Source organism: Phacochoerus africanus, chromosome 8, assembly GCF_016906955.1.
Source record: "Phacochoerus africanus isolate WHEZ1 chromosome 8, ROS_Pafr_v1, whole genome shotgun sequence".
Lineage (NCBI taxonomy): Eukaryota > Metazoa > Chordata > Mammalia > Artiodactyla > Suidae > Phacochoerus > Phacochoerus africanus.
In genome coordinates, this window is record NC_062551.1 from 128,901,722 (window position 1) to 128,926,224 (window position 24,503).

Sequence of the window (24,503 nt, forward strand, 5' to 3'; positions counted from 1 at the left end):
TTCCATCTTGTCCCAAAGCTACTAGGAGGCAATAAACACGCATTTTCTATGTGCCTGAATTAGGAAGCAGATTGAAGGTAGAAGAAAAATGAAGACACAAAGAAGGAAAAGAACAGAAATTAACACTTCAAAAATCCCGATAGTTCATTTGTAAAAATAATGATTCCTTTCAAGATATCTTTATTATCATTCTTTACTGTATTTTCTGTTTGTGTGTTTTCTTTTATATTTTACTCATGATAGAGAATGTACATGTGTTACTAGATGTATTGGGTTGTTCATTTTAGTCACTGTAGTGCCAGTAATAATTATGCCTGTTTCCCAAGAAGAATAATAGTCATGCATTTCCAAATCATCAGAAGGGGCTCCGGGAAGCTACACTTCCTGTCAGAAGTTGGGACACAGCCTGTCCATCTTGAACACTTGCTTTGGGGCCATTGGCAAGGTGTTATCAGTCATCTTCTTCATGCACACCTTCTGACATCCAAAGCTTCCTGTATGCTTTTATGTAACATCAAATCCAGGTGGTAGAGTATATGGGGGTACAGCAGGTATCTGTGAGTGTCTTAACGTGTTTCATGACTGGACTTTATATAATGGATTTTCTTTCCTAAGTCTCCATCTCTGCCACATTCTGTTATAACTTTTACTATGTTATGTAGACATTCTTATAGAACCAGGACTCAAGCAAGAGAAATGGTTCAGCCTCTAATCCTGATCATGCTTTCCGTCTCCCTTCTCACATTCTTTTCTTAGCCACAGAAACTTGGAGTTTTGCAGTACAAAGAAGACGTTGACAGAAGAAGGGAAAGGCTCTGAAAGGAGAAGAATCCAATAAAAAAGTAGCTGGAGAGAAAATGAAAACTTGAGAGAGAGGAGAAACCAATATTCAAATTATTTTGGAAGATTAAAAAAGCAAAAGATTAGAATTAATGGACAAAAATATTGAAAAATGTCACTTGTGCCTCCTCTCCTCATTTTATATCTGCTCCCCTCTCACCATCCATCTCCCCCTCCCCAAGCCTTTCTGATGTAGGACATTTTAGCAGATATAAGAGATTTCGCAAAAGTAACAATGGTTCTTTCAATATATGTATTAGAGCTGTTACTCATCATTATTTGAGTTCCTCTAATTAAACAAGAACTGCTTCTAACTACTTTATCATTACTAGTAATAAAGTTATCCTTCTTGTGAAGGACTGCATGAGAGGATGACTCAAGAAGGGGATCCAGAACTTGAACCCACCTCTTACTACTCTCAGGATGGTGGTGCTCTCTTTGGACCTCAAAGTCCTTTTCTGTTTTCATTCATGATTATATTTTGGTTTTGATTTTTGTTTAACCTGCATATCTTTGGTGTTTTTTGAAAACTTTTGTGTGGCTTCAGCTTTTTTCTTAGATATGAATGTAGCTGATAGTAATATAAATGATACTTTGTTTGAGCATGATGGCAAAGGAAGCCTAATTCATTCCTTTTGCTATAGGTTTGCCTTCTAAGGAGAGGGTACCCTGAAATGAAGGTGTCATTATTTATGCTAGAAACTGTTATGTGCTTTGATGTTCTGGTATTATTTTTTTTAACTTCCTGACATAATAATCTCTTTTCATCGAGTCAGCTTAGAAGGGGAGGGTGAGAGGGGCTTCATCCAATGATTGCATTTCTTTTTTTGGAGGTTTGTTTTAATAATTACCTAGGCTTTGATGTCTGTGTTTCCATATTTGTTGACCTTCTTTGATGCTTGAAGTGATTTCCATCATAACCTTTTAGCCTCATAACTTTATTTCCCTGAGGCAAAGGACATACTCTGTGTCTGACTGCATTATGAAACACCTAGGTTTGTCTGACCCATCCCTTCACAGGCTGCACCACCCAGGATACGATGAAAATAAAGATGCCACCGACTGGAGGACAGCAGTAATCTTCTGAGTTCAGATTATCTTAAACCAACATGGAACCCCAAAGTCCAGGCTGTAGAAGGTCATCTCTGAACCTCCTTGAAGTAAGTTTGCGGCCAGATTATTACTTACTTTAGTGTTGATCTCTGAGATGCCACTTCATTGGGTTTTAAAAAATTTGATGCTTGGCATAGAAGCATAGAGGACTTCACTGTATGAAGGTGATCATTACCAGGCCCTCCCTTCTTTTCTGTTTGTAAGAGACTGTTTTACCTTTGTTGATGTTTTATATTCAGTGCCTTGGGAGAAACACTTCCTAGGACTTACCTCTACTTTATTTCCTAGCAATCTAGACAAAAAGAAAAGGAGAGTTGAGGGGAATGAGGTGAAATTAAGGATTGATTTATAAAGTATATATATTTTATCTTAGGTATTTTATAGCTCACAGCTCATTTTTTATTTTTTTATTTTTTTGTCTTTTTGCCATTTCTTGGGCCGCTCCAGTGGCATATGGAGGTTCCCAGGCTAGGGGTCGAATCGGAGCTGCAGCTGCCAGCCTACGCCAGAGCCACAGCAACGCAGGATCTGAGCCGCGTCTGTGACCTACACCACAGCTCACAGCAACACCGGATCGTTAACCCACTGAGCAAGGGCAGGGATTGAACCCGCAACCTCATGGTTCCTAGTCAGATTCGTTAACCACTGCACCACGACGGGAACTCCTCACAGCTCATTTTTATACAATAATTCATCTAATTCTCAGAGATTACTCCAAATATTATTTAGTTGTTCATTCACTCAACAGATGTCTATTAAATTGGGTACTGAAAATAAAGAGGGAAAGATTTCAACCATAATATAATTCCCATGACCACAGGATTTTAGCCAATTTCATTCACTGCTATATCCCTAGCACCCAGAGCAGTGCCTGGCACACAGGAGACACTCATAACTATTTGTTGATGAATGAATACTGAATTTGTTGATGAATGAATGCTGAATCAGTGAATAATAGTGTGATTTTTGGGGAAAAAAAGGAATTCATCTTTATTTATTTTATTTTATTTTATTTTATTTTTATTTTTTATTTTTTATTTTTTTGTCTTTTTTGCTATTTCTTGGGCCGCTCCCGCGGCATATGGAGGTTCCCAGGCTAGGGGTCGAATGGGAGCTGTAGCCACCGGCCTACGCCAGAGCCACAGCAACGCAGGATCCGAGCCGCGTCTGCAACCTACACCACAGCTCACGGCAATGCTGGATCGTTAACCCACTGCAAGGGCAGGGACCGAACCCGCAACCTCATGGTTCCTAGTCGGATTCATTAACAACTGCGCCACGATGGGAACTCCTCATTTTATTTTTTTAGGTCCACACTTGCAGCACATGGAAGTTTCCAGGCTAGGGGTTGAATCAGCTGCACCACCATCCTATGCCACAGCCAGTCTATGACCTATATATACCACAGCTCATAGCAACGATGGATCCTAAACCCACCAAGGAGGGTAGGAATTGAACCTGCACCCTCATGGATGCTATGAGCTTTGTTTCTGCTGTGCCACAACAGAAGCTCCCAAGAAATTCATTTTGGAGTAAGAGATATACTAAGTATATTGGATCTGGGATTGTGAATATCATAAAGCCCATCATTGAGAAAAGACTTGAAGCACCCAGATTCCAGATGTGCGTGCTCCTTTATGTTCAGAGTGGCAGGTGTTTGTGGTCCACATTGTTTTTGCCTCAAAGGAGGCATGTAGTTAATTTCATCTTTTCATTTTCACTCTTGTTTAGAAGGTAAAAAGATTCTGATCTGTAAAAACAGTGAATTAGTGTTTTTAGTCTCTTCTGTGTTCATTTAGTGCCCATCTCTAAGGAATTCCAAGGTCTCCAGCAGATGGTTATATTAAGCCCCACAGCTCACCACAGAGGTTGTGGGCAGAGCCAGCCCTTGGGGTGGGCAGCCTGTACTTCTGCACATAGTTCCTTAGGCCATGCCAGATGACTCTCACTAGAGCTTCCGTTTTTGAATTTTCTGTTTACGCTTCCTCTATTTCTGTATCCTTCTTAGGGTCAGCAGTAAAGAAAGAGGGAATTGAAGATGGGGACCTGGGATGTTGGTGGAGGACTTGACTGGCACCCTCTGTCACCCATTTTCCTGTCTACCTAGCTCGGGGCATCTTTTTTTTTTTTTTTTTTCCTTTGCTTTTCCAGAAGCAAAGTCAAGGTGGGAACCAAGTGCAGACTTGGCCATTGGCACTCTTGGATAAAGAGGTACCATTATCTCCCTTTTGTAGTCACGGGAGACGAGACTTCAGTGACTTTTCTGAGTCTTTGCAGTGTCTGCAGTGGCGAGCTTGTCTAAGGTTCTTGCTATTATACTGCGCTATAAAAAGCACATAACACAGTCTAATACTTTTATGTCACAGTTGAAGTGTTATGGGATTTCATTTTATAAGAACCTTAAATCCTATACATAAATCATTCTCATGTCAGTGAGGCTTTGTGCTTTGTTTTTTTCCTGTAACTCACTCTGAATTCATCCAAGATGGATATTTCTGAACCAGGCAGTTACAAAAGACACTGTGGTGTAGTGGAAAAAGCTCAAGATTGTGAATCAGGATCTCAGTTCCAGAATGGACTTTGTTGCTGACCAGCTGAATTAAGATCCTGGGCCTCATTTTCTTGGTTTGTAAACTGAGGGAACTGCATGTGCTGTGCTTTCAGCTTTAATGTTCTGTTTAGGCTCAAGACCTTTGGTCCCTCCTTTCTACCTTCCTAAATAATGGAATATAGAGCATTTGAAAAAAACTGTATCATCGGGTCATTAAGTTCAGTGTGAGCTAAATTTAATCTAGACAACCTACCTAGTTTACAGAGGAGGGAACTAAGTGAGCACAGAAAAGGCAAGTTACTTGCCTAGGTCACACAACTAATTAAGAGCAGGAACCTGACATTTTTATCAATCGTGAATGTTTTTCTCAGAAAAATTCACCTCATTGTCTTGTGGTGGTAGTGGTGGTGGTGGGTGTGGAAGAAACCGAGACGTTTTCACAAAAAAGTGAACTTCTGTTTCTGCTGAAATGGCGCTGCTCATTTTGATATTCCCTGCATTTCTCATGCCAAAATACTGGTGGCTATTAAATGTGCAAAAGCATGTGTTGGTTACTTTAGGATTATACATAGAAACTCCTAGGAAAAAAGACGACTCTGTTCTTGAAGAAAGTAACACCTTTCTTTACTTTTCCCTTCTGTCTTCACTTTTTTTGTTTGTCTTTCTGCCATTTATTGGGCCACTCCCGTGGCATATGGAGGTTCCCAGGCTAGGGGTCCAATCGGAGCTGTGGCCACCGACCTACGCCAGAGCCACAGCAATGTGGGACCCGAGCCGCATCTGCGACCTACACCACAGCTCACGGCAATGCTGGATCGTTAACCCACTGAGCAAGGCCAGGGATTGAACCCTCAACCTCATGGTTCCTAGTTGAATTCATTTACCACTGAGCCACAATGGGAACTCCTGTTTTCACTTTTAAAAGCATGCTTATTGTTCAAATGGTAAAGAAGTTCAGAAAAGTGTGTTCAGACAGTCAAGAACCAGGAGTTCCAGTCCAGCCTCTGCATGGGTTTTTGGAAAATCTGATGGATGAACAGCATAAACTAACATGAATAAGATACTCTTCTTTACATGCTGTTTTCCTGCTCTGGAGCGAGTGTTGTCTAAATATGAACTCACAGGGTTTTTAGAGGCTGGCTCTTCCTGAATTCTCTCTTGAACAGTGTCAGTATTCTCTAGTTACACTTCAAACTTGAGTTATCTTTCACTAGTCACTTCAAACTTGAGTTATCTTTCACTAGTCACTTCAAACTTGAGTTATCTTTCACTAGTCGTTTCTCTGATACATTGAAACAGTTGCTAAACCCCATGGATTCCTTCTTTGCAATCTGTGTTACGTCAGTTTTCCTTTTATAATTCCTATTTTTCCTATATGTCACATAAAGTCATATTTTGTGAGCAATTAACGACACAGGTTTGGAGTCAGGCAAAACTGGTTTCAGTCCTAGCTCTGCCACTTACTACCTATGTGTCATTGCTCAATCTCTCGGACTCTTAATTACCTTATCTGTAAACTGGGAATCATAATTTTATTGGCCTCGAAGAGTTGTTGTGAGAATTAAATGACAGGATGTTGTGAGAATACTCAGTAGAGTGCCTTGCACATAGTAAGTGTTAAACACGCAATAGTAATTGTTACTGTTCACTCCTCCTTGTCCATCCTGCTTCCTGCTTGCAGATTAATCCTCTTAAAGCTCGGGTCTGACATTCTCTCTTCCTTACTCCAAGAGAGGCCTCATTTGCACCTGGACTACCTGAGTAATCATTCACTAGCTGTGAGATCCTGAGCATGTTTACAAACTTCTCTCTGCCTTAGTTTCCTCATCTGTGAAATAGGGATAATAGTACCTACTTCAAAGGGTTATTATGAAGTTTATTATTATTTAATGTTAATAGTTAATATTTTAAAGTACCCAGCATACAAGTTAATAGTAGTTTTTGATAAATAAAAATCTACGTGCTCTTCTTATATTTACTATTTTATTTTTTTGCTTTTTAGGGCCACACCTGAGGCATATGGAAATTCCCAGGCTAGAGGTCGAATCAGAGCTGCAGCTGCCAGCCTATACCACAGCCACAGCAGTGCAGCAGTGCAGGATCTGAGCCGCATCTGTAACCTACACCACAACTTGGATCCTTAACCTACTGAGTTAAGTAGGTTAACTAAGGATGGCAACGCTGGATCCTTAACCTAATGAGCAAGGCCAGAGATCAAACTGGCATCCTCATGGATACTAGTTGGGTTCATAACCTGCTGAGCCACAATGGGAACTCCCTTGTATTTACTATTTTATAAATGTGCTCTGTATTCATTTCTTTGGCCTTGCTGTGCCTGCCCCTGGAATGCAGGATGGTTTAATGGGAAAAGTACTTGCAGCCCAGGGAGAGTAGTAGTTTTACCTACATGCCAGCTTTGACTTAGTAGTAGTAATAGTTACCTGGATTACTTGCAAAATACTATGAGGCTTTGTATGGTTTCAGTCAGAAGTCACAAGTCAGCTAGTTTTATCTCCCATTGGCCGTGGAGAGAGAAATAGAGACACATCCTTGTGTTTTGCCAAAATAAAGAAGAAGGCGTAGTTGATTATAAGAATCACAATGTGGAGTTCTCTTATGGCACAGTGGGTTAAGGATCTAGCATTGTTACTGCAGAAGCTTGAGTCATTGCTGTGGTATGGGTTCATTCCTTGGGAACTTTCATATACTGTGGGTACAGCCAAAAAAACTCACAGTGTTTTCATCATAAAAATATACAGTTTAGGATGAAAGACGAATTTTCTTAATATTGGAAGCTAAAGAATTTTCCTAAGTGTTCACTTTATTTCATCTTACAGCATTTTCTGATTGTTTTATTTACTTGAATTCATTTATTCCTCATTTATATATAGCATTATAATACAGCATTTTCTGAGGTAGGATTATTGTCCTCATCTCCCTTTTATAGATGAGGAAGCAAAGCATAAAATAGTCAAGTAACTTTCATGAGATCATTTGGTTAAATAGTAGGGCTGGGATTTGAAACCTGGGCAGTCTAGCTCCAAACTTTACATTTTGGGCCACTATACTAAATACGATTCTTGGTCCTTGGGTTACTTTTTAAGTAAATCTAATTTAGTTTAAAAATAAAGTAACTCAATGCAATTTGAATACATTTGGTTTAATACTTTCAGGCAATTCTACAAAGGTGCAACTCACTTTTCAAATGTTTATCTCTCTGAAGTTTAGTTTGATCCAGTAATAAAAATAAGATTATCTTGAGCAGTGGATTCAAACCACCCATTGCAGAACCCTAGGGTTACACAGAAGTTTTTCTGGGGTCTAAGGGCTGGTAAGTGGTAGGTGTAAAACGGACTCTGAGCCTCTACTCTCATTCCAACCAGGGTAGCCTTGTTTTGTCTGCTTAACAATTGGGATTCTAGAGTTCTCTGGTAGCTAAGTGGGTTAAAATTTTGACCTTGTCACTACTGTGGCTCTGGTGGATGCTGTGGCACAAGTTCACTCCTTGGCCCAGGCACTTCTGCATGCTGCAGATAAGGCCAAAAAAAAAAAAAATTAGATTCTAAATAAGATTTATTGTGAAGAAAGAGATTTCCTTTAAAAGGTGAAAAAAAAATTCTCTGATCAAGGGAAATAAATGGACCACATATTTTGGGGGCAACTCTTATTAAATATTATTTCTGGTCAGTGAGCTTCCAATCTAAGTTTGGCAGCAGCATGTGCAAAATTCTATTTCTGGAAAGAACCTAGAGTGCAAATAATGTTACAGTTATGGTCAGATACACTCATTAATGGTCAGAGGCACAAAGGGCACAATAACATTCTCTAACAAAGACTGGAATGCTCAACCTGAACTCACAGCGTAGTCGCTAGGATACTCCTGTCTTCAGTGGCTCATTTCTTCTTTTCTTTTCTTTCTTTTTTTTCTTTTTTGTCTTTTTAGGGCCCTACCCATGGCATATGGAAGCTCCCAGGCTAGGGGCCAAATCAGAGCTGCAGCTGCTGGACTGCATCACAGCCATAGCAATGCCAGATCTGAGCTGCGTCTGAGACCTATACCACAGCTCACGGCAATGCTGGATCCTTAACCCACTGAGCGAGGCCAGGGATGGAACCTGCATCATTATAGATACTAGTCAGGTTCTTAACCTGCTGAGCCACAATGGGAATTTCCTCAATGGCTCACTTCTTAACTTTTATTGATTTATAAGTTGAAATAAAAAATTAGATTTTCTTGTAAACTTTTCCCTCGTTCCCCCTCTCCACTGCCCCAGTTTCCTTGTCTTTGTTGTTAGTCAAGAGCACATATTTAAGCTCTCTTAGTCATGAATAACAGGAAAAAAAAATTATATCTGGCCTCAATGGATTTTGTAATATTTTGAGTGTTCAATTTTTTTAAACCTGCTTTTTTAAAAAATTACTCAACGAGGAGTTCCTGTCGTGCTGCAGTGGTTAACGAATCCGACTAGGAACCATGAGGTTGCGGTTTTGATCCCTGGCCTTGCTCAGTGGGTTAAGGATCTGGCATTGCTGTGAGCTGTGGTGTGGGTCACAGATGTGGCTCGGATCTGGTGTTGCTGTGGCTCTGGCGTAGGCCGGTGGCTACAGCTCCGATTCAACCCCTAGCCTGGGAACCTCCATATGCCGCAGGAGCAGCTCAAGAAAAAGCCAAAAAGACTAAACAAATAAATAAATAAATAAATTACTCAATGAATTTTAATAAATCTGCTTTTTAATAGTAAACCATGCCCAGGTTATCCTGAGATTGGAAAAATTTTCCTGTAATCTACTTTTCATTGAATTAAAACATATGTCAAGTGTCAAACAATAATCAGTATCAAGACTGCAAAAGACAAAGAGCTTTATTTGGGGTCTTAAGAATTGCAACTCAGGAGACAAGGATTTGCATAAAACCAAAAGAGTGTTCCAGGAAAGACAAAGAGGGACTTATGAAGTCAAAAGCCATAGGTGGTTAAAGTTATCTGGCAGAAATTGTGGTTGACTCTGACACAAGAAAGGAAATATTTATCCTTAAGGGATAAGCTGTCATGAATTATTTTAGAGTAAGGGTCCAATAAGTATCTTGAGTTTCTGGAACTTTGAGAAGATGTTTTGAATGCCTGTGCTAAGACAGTAAGTGGTCAAAGTTCAGATTTCTCCTAGGCTGAGACGTGCATAAGTCATACTTCTTCAATGCTCTCCCAGCTCTATTTTAGAGAGCTCTGTTAGCAATACTGGCTCCGTCTTGATGTTCCTTTCACATAGCTTTGGCTTGGAATAGAGGGAGAACTGAGAAGGAGGAGATAAGCAACGATTGGAAAAATGCTCTTTGGGTTTACTTTTTAGAATCCAGCAAGAGCCCTACACATTCCCTGCTCTTCTCCTGAACCCACTTGTGAAAATGCCAGTTATTGGGTCACCCAGGGTCCTGGATTAGGCTTTTAGGAGTATGTTTTCAAGACAAGTACAACTCAGCAACCAGTTTTTCGGTACCGTAGGAAAGAAGGTTTGTGGTGCTCATTATTCAAAACTTTGAGTGAGGAGCTTATTTGGCCTTGGGATGCATTGCATTTCTGTCCTGTGGAGGATTTCCCTTCCTAATTATGATTTGCTTTAGCCAAGTGGCATTTAAAATGACTTGACTTTGAGAAGCACTCACCAGCTGGGGATAGGCTGTGTGGGTTTGGGAGAAGGCTGGTAGCAGGAGAAAGTCAGCATGGTATTAACATTCCATGTAGAAAATCTACCCAATAGCAGTCCACAGAGGGAATAATTGAGAGTTGATTTTACAAGCAAAACTCATTTGTGACTTAGTTCAGCTGTAACTATAATCTCCATGGTATACCTCATACCTTTATCTCTAAGAGTGAATTAATGAGATACTGATAGAGCAGAAGAAGGAAAATCCTTGGTTCTTACCACTGGCACTGGCAACAAAGCCCTGGATACCTGCAGGCTTAATGTAAATGAAGTAAGATTTCAATTCCTGCTGAAATAAGTTGCAGAATTCAAAAGCTATAGAATTCAAATGGCTACTTTTTTAAAACTTAAAGTTACCTTTTAAAAAGCATTCTTGAGATAAAAATCTTCCTATGGAAGACAAAATCCTGATCTGAAACAAGATTGTCTTGAGTGACTAGTCACACAGAACATCTTCCGGTGAGAATTTATAAATGCACTTGTGTAAGGTTTCTTGCAACTTCAGTTCAAAGGAAAAGAGTTTTGGAGAAGTTGTTTCAGCAGTCAAATGGAAAATTATGCTGGCTTTTTCCATAGTGGTTTGGGGTGTACGATGATTCATACCATGACTTAGCTAAAGAAGCAGAATATTTAGTTTTTCTGAGCAACACTGCCTCCTTGTGTAAGGAGAACTACCTTCTAGTCCATTAGTCTATGTAATTTTAAAAATGTATTTTCATTTGAATTTAGAGGCTTAAACAACCCAAACCAGTTAGAGTGCCTTAATGAAGAAATTCTCTTTGGAGTTCCCGTCATGGCTCAGTGGTTAACGAATCCAACTAGGAACCACGAGGTTTCGAGTTCAGTCCCTGGCCTTGCTCAGTGGGTTAAGAATCCAGCGTTGCCATGAGTCGTGGTGTAGGTCGGAGATGTGGTTCACATCCCGAATTGCTGTGGCTGTGGTGTGGACTGGCGGCTACAGCTTCGATTAGACCCCTAGCCTGGAAACCTCCATATGGCTCAGGTACAGCCCTAAAAAGACCAAAAAAAAAAAAAAAAAGAAATTCTCTTTGTGCCCACGTTTGATATTTTCCATTGATGAGACCAACTGTCTTGTTTTCAGGGACCATGTTCCCAATTTGACATTATATTTTTTTTTTCTTACTATGACTTTAAGGTGGTGGAAAGGAATAGGGAAAGTAGATGAAATGCAAAGCAATTCTTTTGCAACTCACATCATCATTTAAGTCTTCATTGGGAAAAAGAAATCTTCCGATAAATTAATCAATCTACTAAATAGAAGATTCAAATTATACAGCTCTTCTAACTTTATCAAAAGCAGTTGAACCAAAGTAGTAAAGCCTAATGCATTTATGTTATTTTTTTCTCACCTTTTCCTACTTATTCTTGGTTCAAGAGATTGGTACAATTTGGCTTCATGCAATTCATTCAGCAAATATCTATGGTCATCTGTTATGTAGCAGACATTCTCTTAGATGATGGAGATTCTGTGGAGAACAAAACAGAAAAATCCTTGGCCTCATAGACCTTATCTTCTAGTAAGGGAACAGATAAGAAGGATACTGAAGTAAAATATACAGTTGACCCTTGAACAACAGGAGCTTGAACTGCACGGGTCCACTAATATGCGGATTTTTAAAATAGTAAATACTAGTGTACTACATGATGCAGATTTTTGACTGCATAGAGAGTCAGTGCTCTTAACCCCCTGGTTGTTCAAGGGCTTACTGTGTATTATTTAGATGGTGTTAAGTGCTAAGGAGAAAAAAATAAAGCAGAGAGAGGGGGGAGTGAAGATCCAGAGTGAGGAGTGATATTACAGTGTTGGATAGGGTGGTTAGGAAGGCTTCCTGAGGAGGTGATATTGGGGTGAGTGAGTGGAGGATCAGGAAGAGCAAACTACACAGAGAGGGTATCTGCGAGAATGTTCCATGCACTGGTGACTGCAAGTGCAAAGGTCCCAAGAAGGGAACATGTGCCTGCCTTATATGAATGACAGCAAGAAGGATCATGTGGGAGCAGAGCGAACAAGTGGTAGAGTCACAGAAGAGGAGACTAGACAGGATTTGGGGTTTTAGGCCATTGTGGGGTTTTGAGCAGAGGAGTGAAACATTTTGATTTATTTTTTAATAGAATAAAGTGAAAACAAATAAGAGTGAAAGTAGAATGGATGGCTAGAAGACTGGCTTTGATTTTGTAATCATCCTATCATCTATTCTGAAATACACATACCCTCATGAATCGAGACTCTGTTTGTAATGTGCAGGATACCTATGATGATCAAGGTTTGTTATCAATAACAAGTTACCACAGGAGTTCCCCTCGTGGCGCAGTGGAAACAAATCCGACTAGGAACCATGAGGTTGCGGGTTTGATCCCTGGCCTTATTCAGGATCTGGCGTTGCTGTTGCTGTGGTGTAGGCCCACAGCTGTAGCTCTGATTAGACCTCTAGCCTGGGAACCTCCGTATGTTGTGGGTGTGGCCCTAAAAAGACAAAAGACCAAAAAAAAAAAAAAAAGTTACCATGTAATAAAGTGGAATACTGAGCAGAGGGTAATTTTTAGAATTCTCAATAGTAATCATCAAGGAAAATTTCTGTTTAAATAAGCAGATGATTAGATTTAGGAATAGAAATGCAAATATGATTCTAATTGATATTCTGTGTTTGTAGAAACTCACCCCACTTTATAAAATAGTGACTTATTTAGAAAGAAAGTTAGGACATTTAGGTTGCTCCTTTCAAGAGAGCAACCCTTTCCTGAATGTATTAATCTAGTCTAAAAATTTCGTTAGGAAGATCTTTTGGAGAGAAACAGAATGAAAACTTGCTCTCTTTTATTTTATGTGTAAAAACCAGCCTTCACAGCAGTCCTAGTTCCCATCAGTCTTTATTTACATTGCGACCATTCGGGGTTTCCTAGGGTTACTTTAAATGCATTGCATTGCCATTATACTCAATTCACTTAAAAAAAAAAAGTTTGGAAAACTCTAAAATTATTATCCAAAAACTAGTCCCTGGAAGAAAACTATGGTTTCTATATACACTGCTAGTAAGGGCTTAACACATTTTTAGATTTGCAGAGATCCCTTACGTAGCCCTTCTCTTCCACACAGGAATCATTAAATTGAGCATTAAAGTCTTTAATAATACTGATGAGGTTCCACTGACACTGATGCAACAACTCTCAAGGTCACACTTCATGCCCCCTAGAAGACTCTGTCCAGCCTGAGGTAAAGAAAGCCTTCAATGATCCCGAGACTTAATAAAAAAATGGTCATTATTTGTCATTTGATATATATTTACTGGACATCTACTATGTGCAAGCTGCTGTGGGAGGATACAGATATGCAACCATCAAAAGAAATAGCCTAGAATGTATACCTTATCTACAGTTTATACTTATGTACTAATATAACTTTACCCTTATCCTTAGGTATTCATAAACTGAAAACGAACCATAGTCCCATAAAATATTACAAATAAGGAACATTCCGTATTCTGTATAGACCCTGGATTTGAGAATCACTGTCTTTTTCTCCTCAGACTTAGAATAGAGAAGGATCTCTTGTGCCTTATCCTTCCTCCCCCAACCCATGCCCAAAGTTCTTAAACGTTTATTTCATCTTGTCTGATCAGAGTTGCTGATTCCCTCTCATTAGCCAAGCTTGTTTGTTTGACACAAACCCAGTATTCAAGCTTTTGAGCAATTTCTCTGTCAATTCTAGTATGGATTACCACCTGTGTTCCCGTAATTATGTTTCCTTGGATACCAGGAAAAAAAAAATTCAAATTCAAGCTCTTTGCCAAGGCTGTGTTTAGGGCCAGTCTTGCTAAAGCATGGAATTTGCTGGGTGCTCATGGCCTTGTTCAAGGCTCTTCTCCATTGCAGGCCCTCAGGACCCCTGTGATGTCCCTAGGCTGCTGGTGGTCTCCTCAGGATCACTTGATAGGTCTCCTTCTTCCCCACCAATCTGAACCTCTCCTGACCTTTCCTTCTTCAATCCTTCATCTAGAATTTTATAGGATGAATTTTTGAGTGAACAAATCCTTGTGGGTCTCCTCAAACCACAGTAAACCACAGACTTCCACCTTAGGAGTAGCTGTAGTGGATATATAATTACAGCATATTTTTAGAACTAGAAAGAAAGTCTTTTTTTTTTTTTTTTATGAGCATGATCGTTGCTTAAAAGAAACCTTGTTTGGAAATCCAGCATGAAAGGCAAGTAAGAGTAGAGCTGTGCTCGATGGATGGGCAGTGCCCCCCCACCTTACTCCAACTTCTCACTCTCCACATCCCCAGAGCACCCCAGAGACACCACAGAAACACCCACCTCTGAAAACTGCCTGATTTGCTAGATAAGGATTTCCCAAGAGGTTCATTTTGTATATTTTCTTCTGCCTCTTGGAGGTCTGATCTCTGTTCTCATAAACTTGAGGCTGTTATTTACCTGCCCCCAACCTACTTGGAGAGTGAGGTGTCAGCCCCCTGGCAGTCACAATCTTAACAACACTTCTCCATTGTGAGTGTCATGAGGTTGATGGATAAGGGTCCTGAAAACTATTCCAAGAGCCTGCACACAAGCTAAGTTTTCTCTTATTACAGCATTACACTCTTAAAAATATTTAGCAAAAATAGAGACTTGTGAAAATGTTCTCCTTTCCAGCGACTGTGGTGAGAAAGCACTTCCCTGTGAGCCTACAAAGACAAAATGTTTCTTATTCTCACTTCAGCTTTTGACCAGCAAAATCTAGTTGAATTTCCCTTTATATCACAGTCTCTGTCCCTGGAGGAATCTGAGCCCATTTTCATGACTTTAATGGAAGTGGAGGGAGGATTGACACAAGGCTGATAGTGGTGATCATGCTTTGGATAGGACCATGTTAGAGAATAGATTGTTTTATTTCTTGGCCCACAGGACAATTTAGGACAGAGAGAAGCTAATCAGGAAGCTTGATGTTGGCAACTTAATTTAGTTTAGACTTCTGATTTAAAAATAAAGCCCCATGTTTAATGCTGAGGAAGAAGGAGGGGAGCAAATAGAAGTCTTCTTTGTTTTTATTGCTGGTAATTTGATTTTGCCATCATGTTGGACACATCCTTCCAGGGAGGCAGTGGGGTATAGAGGAAAGCACAGGAGCTTTCAAGTCCTTCATTCATTTTTGTTGTTGTTGTTGTTATTACTTTATGCTTTCTCCTCCCTCCCTCCATCCTTTCCGTCCTTCTTTCTTGACAATATTTTTAGGCTCCTAAAATGTGCTTGGCGTTGTTAGCTGCTAGGGTCACAATACTAAATTACACAGTATGGTGCTTTTGGCCTGGGGGGTATTCCTTTTCCATCTTTGCCCTTTATGAACTGAGCAACCTAGGGAAAGTCACTTAATTTCTCTGAGCTTCCGTTCCACCTTTTGTAAAATGAGAGTATGAGCAGCTCCTCATAGAGCAGCAACAGTTCAATAATTAAATGAGAAAAGGTGCAAATTACCTTCACAGAGTGCCTAGCACAGAGTAGGGGCTTAAAAGATGGGAGTCTATTATAGATTCCCATATTTATAGTCATTATAACCTGATATTTAGGTTCATCTCCCCACATTCTATGAGGAATTATCTGAGGGTTTTGACATCTGGCTCTTAATTTTATTCTGCCTCAGACTACAATTCATAGGCCAACAATCACTCCATCTCAGAGATCCTGAATTCTCAAAACCCTTTCCATGCTTCAGTTTCTGTCCTTCAATTTCTCCAAGTTCACTCTCCCACTCAATGGGATTTTCAGTCCCTTTGGCATCTGTGGTCTCTAGTCCTCAGCTACTCAAACCATCACCCTTCCACATTCCACTCCTTCCCTTCTCTCCACACCAACTTTATTTCCCTTCATGTTCCTCCCGCACACCACAGCCAAACGTTCACTGCCACTGTCTCACAGGACCTTACTCATTGCATTGGCCATGGCAATCTTTCATTCTGTATCAGCCCAATTACTTGTTTTTTATTCTCATGCCTTTGGCTTACCTGTCGTTGCTGGAGAAAACCACTCAACCATGATGACATTCATTTGCTTAAGTTTGTATTTCTAGTCTTACTGCCCAGAGAGTCTTACAAATCTTTCGATGGTTTGATTTTCTTTTCCTCCAGTGGAACTGCTGTAGTGTAAAAATGTAACGCCACATCTCAGTGCTGTCCTCCTGAAGTCACCATCTTCCACCACCATTCAAAAATCATCTGTACATCCTTTCATAACTGTCCAGCTGTTCAAGAAGAACATGTCTGCTTACTCTTTTCCAAGACTCCACCTATGATCTTGATCCTTAACCTCTCAACTTCTCTTGAACCTTCTGAACCAGTCATTTCTTCTCTTATCTGTCTCTCCCTCTTCATTGCCTCTTTCATTCTCTTTCTTTCTCCCATTCCTCTGTTATAAGCAGCTAGTGATTTTTACTAATCACTAGTTAATATTATAAGCAATTTCCTACCACTGTACTTTTCAAAAAGTCAAATCGATCCCAGAGTTTAAGTCTTCAGGGTGAGAAAGATCTTAATCCCAGTTTCACCCTGAACTGAAGAGATGAAACAAAGAAATAGCCCTAAGCAGTGAGAAACCTAGCACCTAGTCAAAGTTGGCCTTCTGCCACATCATATATAGCAGGAAAGGAAATTTCCAGTTTCATTTAAATAAGTTTCTAATGTACTTGGAATACAATTTTGCAGGTAAAGTCTAAAGCTATTTACTAAAGATGTCTAATGGCCTTATTTTGTTTGTGTGTTTCATTTTAAATGCAAAAAAAAAAAAAATTCCTGGGCTTCTTTGTCAGCAGAGGGAGCACTACTACTTTACTCTGGGAAGATTTTTCACCAAGGCAACGACTATCATATAGACCACTCCTAGCAACGAGGAGGGAAAAAATGATACAATTGATAAATTTGCTCTCTTGTGGTTGCAGTTCTTAAAAATAGCTTTTTTTGCCTTTGTAATTCAATAGTGTGTGCTTAGGAAAGTGTCATGTGCTGTCTTTTCATCTCCTCTGTCTTCACTTAATGCCACATTCTAATTAGAGAGGTGTTTATTTAATCCAGGCGACAGGGTTTAAAATGGGTCATGGAGGCTAGGGTGACAGCAGCTCATTGGTCTTTAGACAGTGGCTATGTGACACAAAACAAAGACACTGATTTGCCCATTTTATTTGAACCGGTCAATTCAGAGAAAGAAATTGGTCACACCAGATTTTTGTCTACAATGACCTTTCCTTTGAGTGAACTGATTCAAGGATATTGAAATGAGGACATGGTGTCCTTCTCAGACTCAGCTGGAGTGCAGCCTATCAGCAAGGTTGGCAACACTGTGAAAAAAAAGTCAGGAGACCTGGCTCTCCTCTGGGTTCTGTGCTGTGATCTTGGATGAAATATTTAACTTCACTCTTTGTACCATGATTTCTTCTTTTATTAATAGGAGACCTGGCTCTCCTCTGGATTCTGTGCTGTGATCTTGGACAAAATATTTAACTTCACTCTTTGTACCATGACTTCTTCTTTTATTAACATTACCTATTTTATAAAGAGGAAATAATAGATTTGAAAATATCTTGAAAGATCAGGAAATTTTTATGTAATAATTCACCCGAAGACTTTTTGACACGTACATCTGTTTGGATATAGGCTATAAATATATACATAGTGCATATATTATCCCGTGTGTGTGTATATATATGTGTGTGTTTATGTATATAGCTAAGTAGATATATCTACATAAGATATATATGAAATATATACATATACACAAAAATATATTTGAAACATATATATACACAAATATATGTGAAAATATACACATGTAGGAGGTAAAGAAGTAAAGATAATTCTTTCTGAAAGTAGTATACTGTTTATAGTGATTATTCCACTCACCCAGAATAATAATAGCTTACAGGCAGAAATAATAAAAAATCTAGGACTCTATTGATAATCATTTACTTCCTAAAATTCTTATTTGGTGAGGAGAAGTTTGAATCTGTTATTTCCCACGCACATTTTATAAGGAAAGAATAAGAGATGACATTTTAATTAAAGCTTATAACATACACCTATCCTTATCTAATAATATACCTGGTTAGACAGTTTACCAGTTCACTTTTCCCTTGTCTCACTTACCCTGAATAGAAGCATAGCATCAAAATATTTTTGGAAGCATTTTGAGAGAAAGAAATGATTAAAAAATATACGTGGTTCCTAATAAAGAGAAATTTAGTTTCATATGATAAAAAGTGAATTAATTTATTCACTTACTTTCTAAAATGGCTGACTTTTTTTTCAGTAAATCTTTCTCTTTTTCCAAACTACAACAAATAATTTAACATGTGACATTAGGATTGTTGCTTTTTTTATTTTTTATTTATTTTCTTTTTTGTCTTTCTGTCTTCTAGGGCTGCACCCACAGCATGTGGAGGTTCCCAGGCTAGGGGTCGAATTGGAGCTGTAGCCACTGGCCTACACCAGAGCCACAGCAACACAGGATCCAAGCCGCGTCTATAGCCTACACCACAGCTCATGGCAACGCTAGGTCCTTAACCCACTGAGCAAGGCCAGGGATCGAACACGAAACCTCATGGTTCCTAGTTGAATTCGTTAACCACTGAGCCATTATGGGAATTCCAATTGTTGCTTTTTCAAAGTAGTGAATTTTAAAGTAGCAAATGGAATAGCTTTTATTTTTACTAATATATCACTCCATTTTATTTATTTGTTTATTTATTTATTTGTCTTTTTAGGGCCACACCCATGGCATATGGAAGTTCACAGGCTAGGGGTCAAATCTGAGCTATAGCTGCTGGCCTACACCACAACCACAGCAAGATGGGATCTGAGCCACGTCTGTGACCTACACCACAGCTCACGGCAATGCCTGATCCTTAACCCATTGAGTGAGGCCAGGGATCAAACGTGTGTCCTCATGGTTTCTAGTCAGTTTCATTTCTGCTGAGCCATGACTGGAACTCCCCTCAATTTTAAAATGCAATTTGGTCTCTTTGATCTGTGATTGGTTAACTCAGCAGTTCAGAGTGAGGTGCTAATGAAGTTAAAGTAATAAATTCAATTCCTGTGAGGGTTAGGTTTACGCATTACCATGGTCACAGACACAATCTGAATTAGTCAGATTACATCCCTAATCTGAATTAGTCATTCATTTTACAAATAATTATTGCTGTCCAGAGCTGAGACCAGACGATGAAATGTCACCTATGTAAGACAAAATTATCTTCATCAATAAGAAGCAACAAACTAAAGTCCTTTACCCTACTTTTTTTTCATTTTTAAAGCTTTATTAAAGTGTAGTTGATTTACAGTGTTGTGATAATTGTGCTGTACAACAAAAGGATTCTTTTATACATGTACACACATTCATTGTCTTTCAGATTCTGTTCCCACGTAGGTTATCACAGAATATTGAGTAGAGTTCTCTGTGCTATACAGGAGGTCCCCATTGGCTTCCATATACCTCAGTGTGCATATACCCATAATATTCCATTGTATTGGTATGGCACATTTCATTTATCTAATCATTAGTGGATTGCCATTTGGGTTGCTTCCACTTTTTTTTTTATCATTTATTTATATATGTACTTTTTTCTACTGTACAACATGGTGACCCAGTTACACAGACTGTATACATTCTTTTTTTCTCACATTACGTGTTCCATCATGAGTGACTAGACAGAGTTCCCAGTGCTACACAGCAGGATCCCATTGCTAATCCATCCCGAAGGCAACATTCTGCATCTGTTTACCCCAAGCTTCCAGTCCCTCCCACTCCTTCCCCTTCCCCCTTGGCAACCACAAGTCTATTCTCCAAGTCCATGATTTTCTTTTCTGTGGAAAGGTTACTTTGTGCCATATATTAGATTCCAGATGTAAGTGATATCATATGGTATTTGTCTTTCTCTTTCTGGCTTACTTCACTCAGGATGAGAGTTTCTAGTTCCATCCATGTTGCTGCAAATGGCATTGTTTTGTTCTTTTTTATGGCCAAGTTGTATTCCAATGTGGAGAAAGGGGAACCTTCTTGCACTGTTGGTGGGAATGTAAGCTGGTACAACCACTATGGAGAATAGTATGGAGGTATCTTAGAAAACTATACATAGAACTACCACATGACCCAGCAATCCCACTTTTGGGCATATATCTGGACAGAACTCTAAAAAGACACATGCACTCACATGTTCATTGCAGCACTATTCACAATAGCCAAGACATGGAATCAACCCAAATGTCCACTGATAGATGATTGGATTAGGAAGATGTAGTATATATACACAATGGAATACTACTTGGCCTTACCCTACTTCTAAGTGTTTTCCATATCATCTTGGGACAACTCCTTCACAATTATGTTTTATATCTATATAATGCTTAGGAAAGGTTATATATCAAAGAATGCCAGGTATTTTAGTTGAACCCTATAGGAAAACTGATATACCAAATAAAAAGTGGAAGTGCAGTGAAAAATATCCTGGACTAGGAACCAGATGTGCTGTATTTTCATCTCAGCTCTTCCATTTACCACCTTTGAGCACTTGGACAAGTCGCTTAGCATTTTCCAGCCTCAATTTTCTCATGGGAGAAGGGCAAGATATTCCTATTTCCCATCTTATTATATGTGTTAAATAAGATATTGTGTGTATAAGGTACTTAGCATAAAGCTTGGCACAGAGTAAGTACTCAATAAACAGTAGCAGTCTTTATCCTCTTCATTATTATAACTCCTACCAAAAAGGCATTGTAAGAATTAAATGAATATATTCATGCATGGTGTGAGGGTGTGTTCTAGTTTCATTGATTTGCATGCAGCTGTTCATGTTTCTCAGCAATACTTGCTGAAAAAACTGTCTTTTTCCCATTTTATGTTCTTGCCTCCTTTGTCAAAGATTAATTGACCATAGGTGTCTGGGTTTATTTCTGGAATCTATATTCTGTTCCATTGGTCTGTATGTCTGTTTTGATGCCAGTAACACACTGTCTTGATGACTGTGGCTTTGTAATATTGCCTGAAGTCTGGGAGAGTTATGCCTCCTGCTTGGTTTTTGTTCCTCAGAATTGCTTTGGCAATTCTGGGTCTTTTGTGGTTCCATATAAATTTTTTGATTTTTCTTCCAGTTCTATGAAAAATGTCATGGGTCATTTGATAGGGATTACATTGAATCTGTAGATTGCTTTGGGTAGTATGGCCATTTTTACAATATTGATTTTTCCAATTCATGAACATGAAATATCTTTCCATTTCTTTACATCTTCTTTAATTTCCTTGATTAATATTTTATAGTTCTTGGCATATAAGTCTTTTACCTTCTTGGTCAGGTGTATTCCCAGGTATTTGATTTTTGGGGTGCGGTTTTAAAAGGTATTGTATTTTTGTATTCCTTTTCTAATATTTCATTGTTAGTATACAGAAATGTGACTAATTTCTGAATGTTAATCTTATATCCTGCTACTTTGATGAATTTTTTGATCAGTTCAAGTAGTTTTGGGGTTGAGTCCTTAGGGTTTTCTATATATAGTGTCGTGTGTCATCTGCATACAGTGACAGTTTTATCTCTTCTCTTCCCTTTTGGATGCCTTTTATTTCTTTTGTTTGTCTGATTGCTATGGTTAGGACTTCCAGGACTATGTTGAATAACAGTGGTAAGAGTGGGCTTCCTTGTCTTGTTCCAGATTTTAATGGCAAGGCTTTTAGCTTTTCTCCATTGAGTATTATATTTGCTGTGGGTTTTTCATAAATGGCTTTGATTATGTTAAGGTTTATTCCCTCTATACCCACTTTGGTAAGAGTTTTGATCATGAATGGATGTTGGACTTCGTCAAATGCTTTTTCTGCATGTATTGAGATGCTCATGTGGTTTTTGACTTTTCTTTTGTTAATGTGGTGTATGATGTTGATTGATTTGCAAAAATTAATCTCAAAATGGCTTAAAGACTTAAATATAAGATAAGACACCATCAAACTCCTGGAAAAGAACATAGGCAAAACATTCTCTGACATCAACCTTACAAATGTTTTCTCGGGTCAGTCTCCCAAAGTAACAGTAATAAAAGCAAAAATAAACCAAAGGGACCTAATCAAACTGACAAGCTTCTGCACAGCAAAGGAAACCAAAAAGAAAAGGAAAAGACAACTAACAGAATGGGAGAAAATAGTTTCAAATGATGCAACTGACAGGGGCTTAATCTCTAAAATATCCAAGCAGCTTGTACAACTCAACAGCAAAAAGGCCAACAACCCAATGGAAAGATGGGCAAAAGACCTGAAGAGACATTTCTCCAAGGAAGATGTGGAGATGGCCAACAAGCACATGAAAAAACGCTTAACATCCCTGATTATTAGAGAAATGCAAATCAAAACTACTGTGAGATACCACCTCACACCAGTCAGAATAGCCATCATTCATAAGTCCACAAATAACAAGTGCTGGAGGGGGTGGTGGAGAAAAGGGAACCCTCCTGCACTGTTGATGGGAATGTAAGCTGGTACAACCACTATAGAGAACAGTATGGAGGTACCTTAGAAAACTATACATAGAACTACCATATGACCCAGCAACCCCACTCTTGGGCATATATCTGGACAAAACTTTCCTTAAGAAGGACACATGCACCTGCATGTTCACTGCAGCACACTTCGCAACAGCCAAGATATGGAAACAACCCAAATGTCCATTGACAGATGATTGGATTAGGAGGATGTGGTATATATGCACAATGGAATCCTACTCAGCCATTAAAAAGAACCAAATAATGCCATTTGCAGCAACATGGATGGAACTAGTGACTCTCGTACTGAGTGAGTAAGTCAGAAAGAGAAAGACAAATACCATATGATATCACTTATACCTGGAATCTAATATACGGCACAAAGTAACCTTTCCACAGAAAAGAAAATCATGGACTTGGAGAATAGACTTGTGGTTGCCAAGGGGGAGGGGGAGGGAGTGGGGTGGATTGGGAGCTTGGGGTTAATAGATGCAAATTATTGCTTTTGGAATGGATTAGCAATGGGATCCTGCTGTGTAGCACTGGGAGCTATGTCTAGCCACTTATGATAGAGCATGACAATGTGAGAAAATAGAATGTATGCATATATGTGTAAATGGGTCACCATGCTGTACAGTAGAAAAAAATCATTTGGGGGAAATAATTTAAAAAAAGAAAAAAAAATTAAATGAATATGGAATATGGACCACATCCTTTCTTGAATTGAAAATATTTTATATACCATTAAGCATTAAATTCATGTGAAGTATTACTATATCTCACTAAGAGGAAATAATGCTAAGAAAAGCTAAATGACTTCTTTGTTCATTAATTAAAAATTCATTTGTGTGTTACGCACAAAATACGAGGATAGGTATCAACAAGTCCTATGTAGGACTTTCTCTCCTGGATAGGCCATGGCAGGCCAATGCTTGTACCAGTACAACTAGGGTAACCTGGATAAATGATGAAATTGTAGTTTAAATAAATTGAGTTGCTATAGAAGCAATAAGGATTAGATGAACCAAAATCCCAGAGAGGGTAGAATCCTTTCCAAATGAGTTGACACTATGATGTTTGTCCTATAAGGCATTTGCTGATTCTGAGTGTGGGTTGAGGGGTTTGTTTAGGCTGAGAACCTCTGCTGGGGCAAAGAAAAACCAGTAAAGTTCTTAGCATTCATAGTGGGTTGATGTGACACATAGGAAGGGGAGACTCAAATACATAGCAGGTTTTCCCCATTACACATATGCTGAATTCTGGTACTCAACAGGAAGCTACAGAGCAAAATATTCTGAAAGACGGAGTGAAATCTACTTCCCTGATTCTTGAAATGCTTAGGAAACAGGGCCCTCTGCGAAGGACTTTGTTTCAGAATACCTCCAATATCTCTTCAAGACATTGCCCAGATATTTAAACTATGGGAGACAGGAGGCTGAAGAGCTGGCTGGAATTTCTGAAGGGCAGTTGGATCCCCCTCAGTTTATTACTGAGTGAGGACCCTGAGGCTTACAATCAGAAGCCCATGAGAGTCATACAGTGGGAACAAGGGCAGATCAGAGGTAGAGCAAATCTTAATAAAACTATGGTCCAGGCCCAGTGCATCTCAGTTTCTCTTGTAATTAAAGTAACCAACTCCTTACCCTCTCTGCCCAACAGAGGAAAGGGGGAGTCTTCTCTGGTAGAAGATAGCACTTGGAATCTTTATGATATTTTTATTTCCAGTGCCTGACATACAATATAAAATTAGTAGACAGGCAATAAAATGTGCCCAATAATCAGGAGA

At 39.1% G+C, this 24,503-nt stretch overlaps 1 protein-coding gene across 2 annotated transcripts in view; it reads left to right on the plus strand.

The window, feature by feature from the left end:
* Positions 1-24,503, plus strand: part of LOC125134652 (uricase) — a 101,724-nt gene that overhangs the window by 16,957 nt on the left and 60,264 nt on the right. For both annotated transcript variants that reach the window (XM_047794221.1, XM_047794222.1), the window contains one exon: positions 1,861-2,000. In XM_047794221.1, coding sequence (XP_047650177.1) covers positions 1,950-2,000 — 51 coding nt within the window. In that variant the 5' untranslated portion in view covers positions 1,861-1,949. The remainder of the gene's footprint in view (positions 1-1,860; positions 2,001-24,503) is intronic.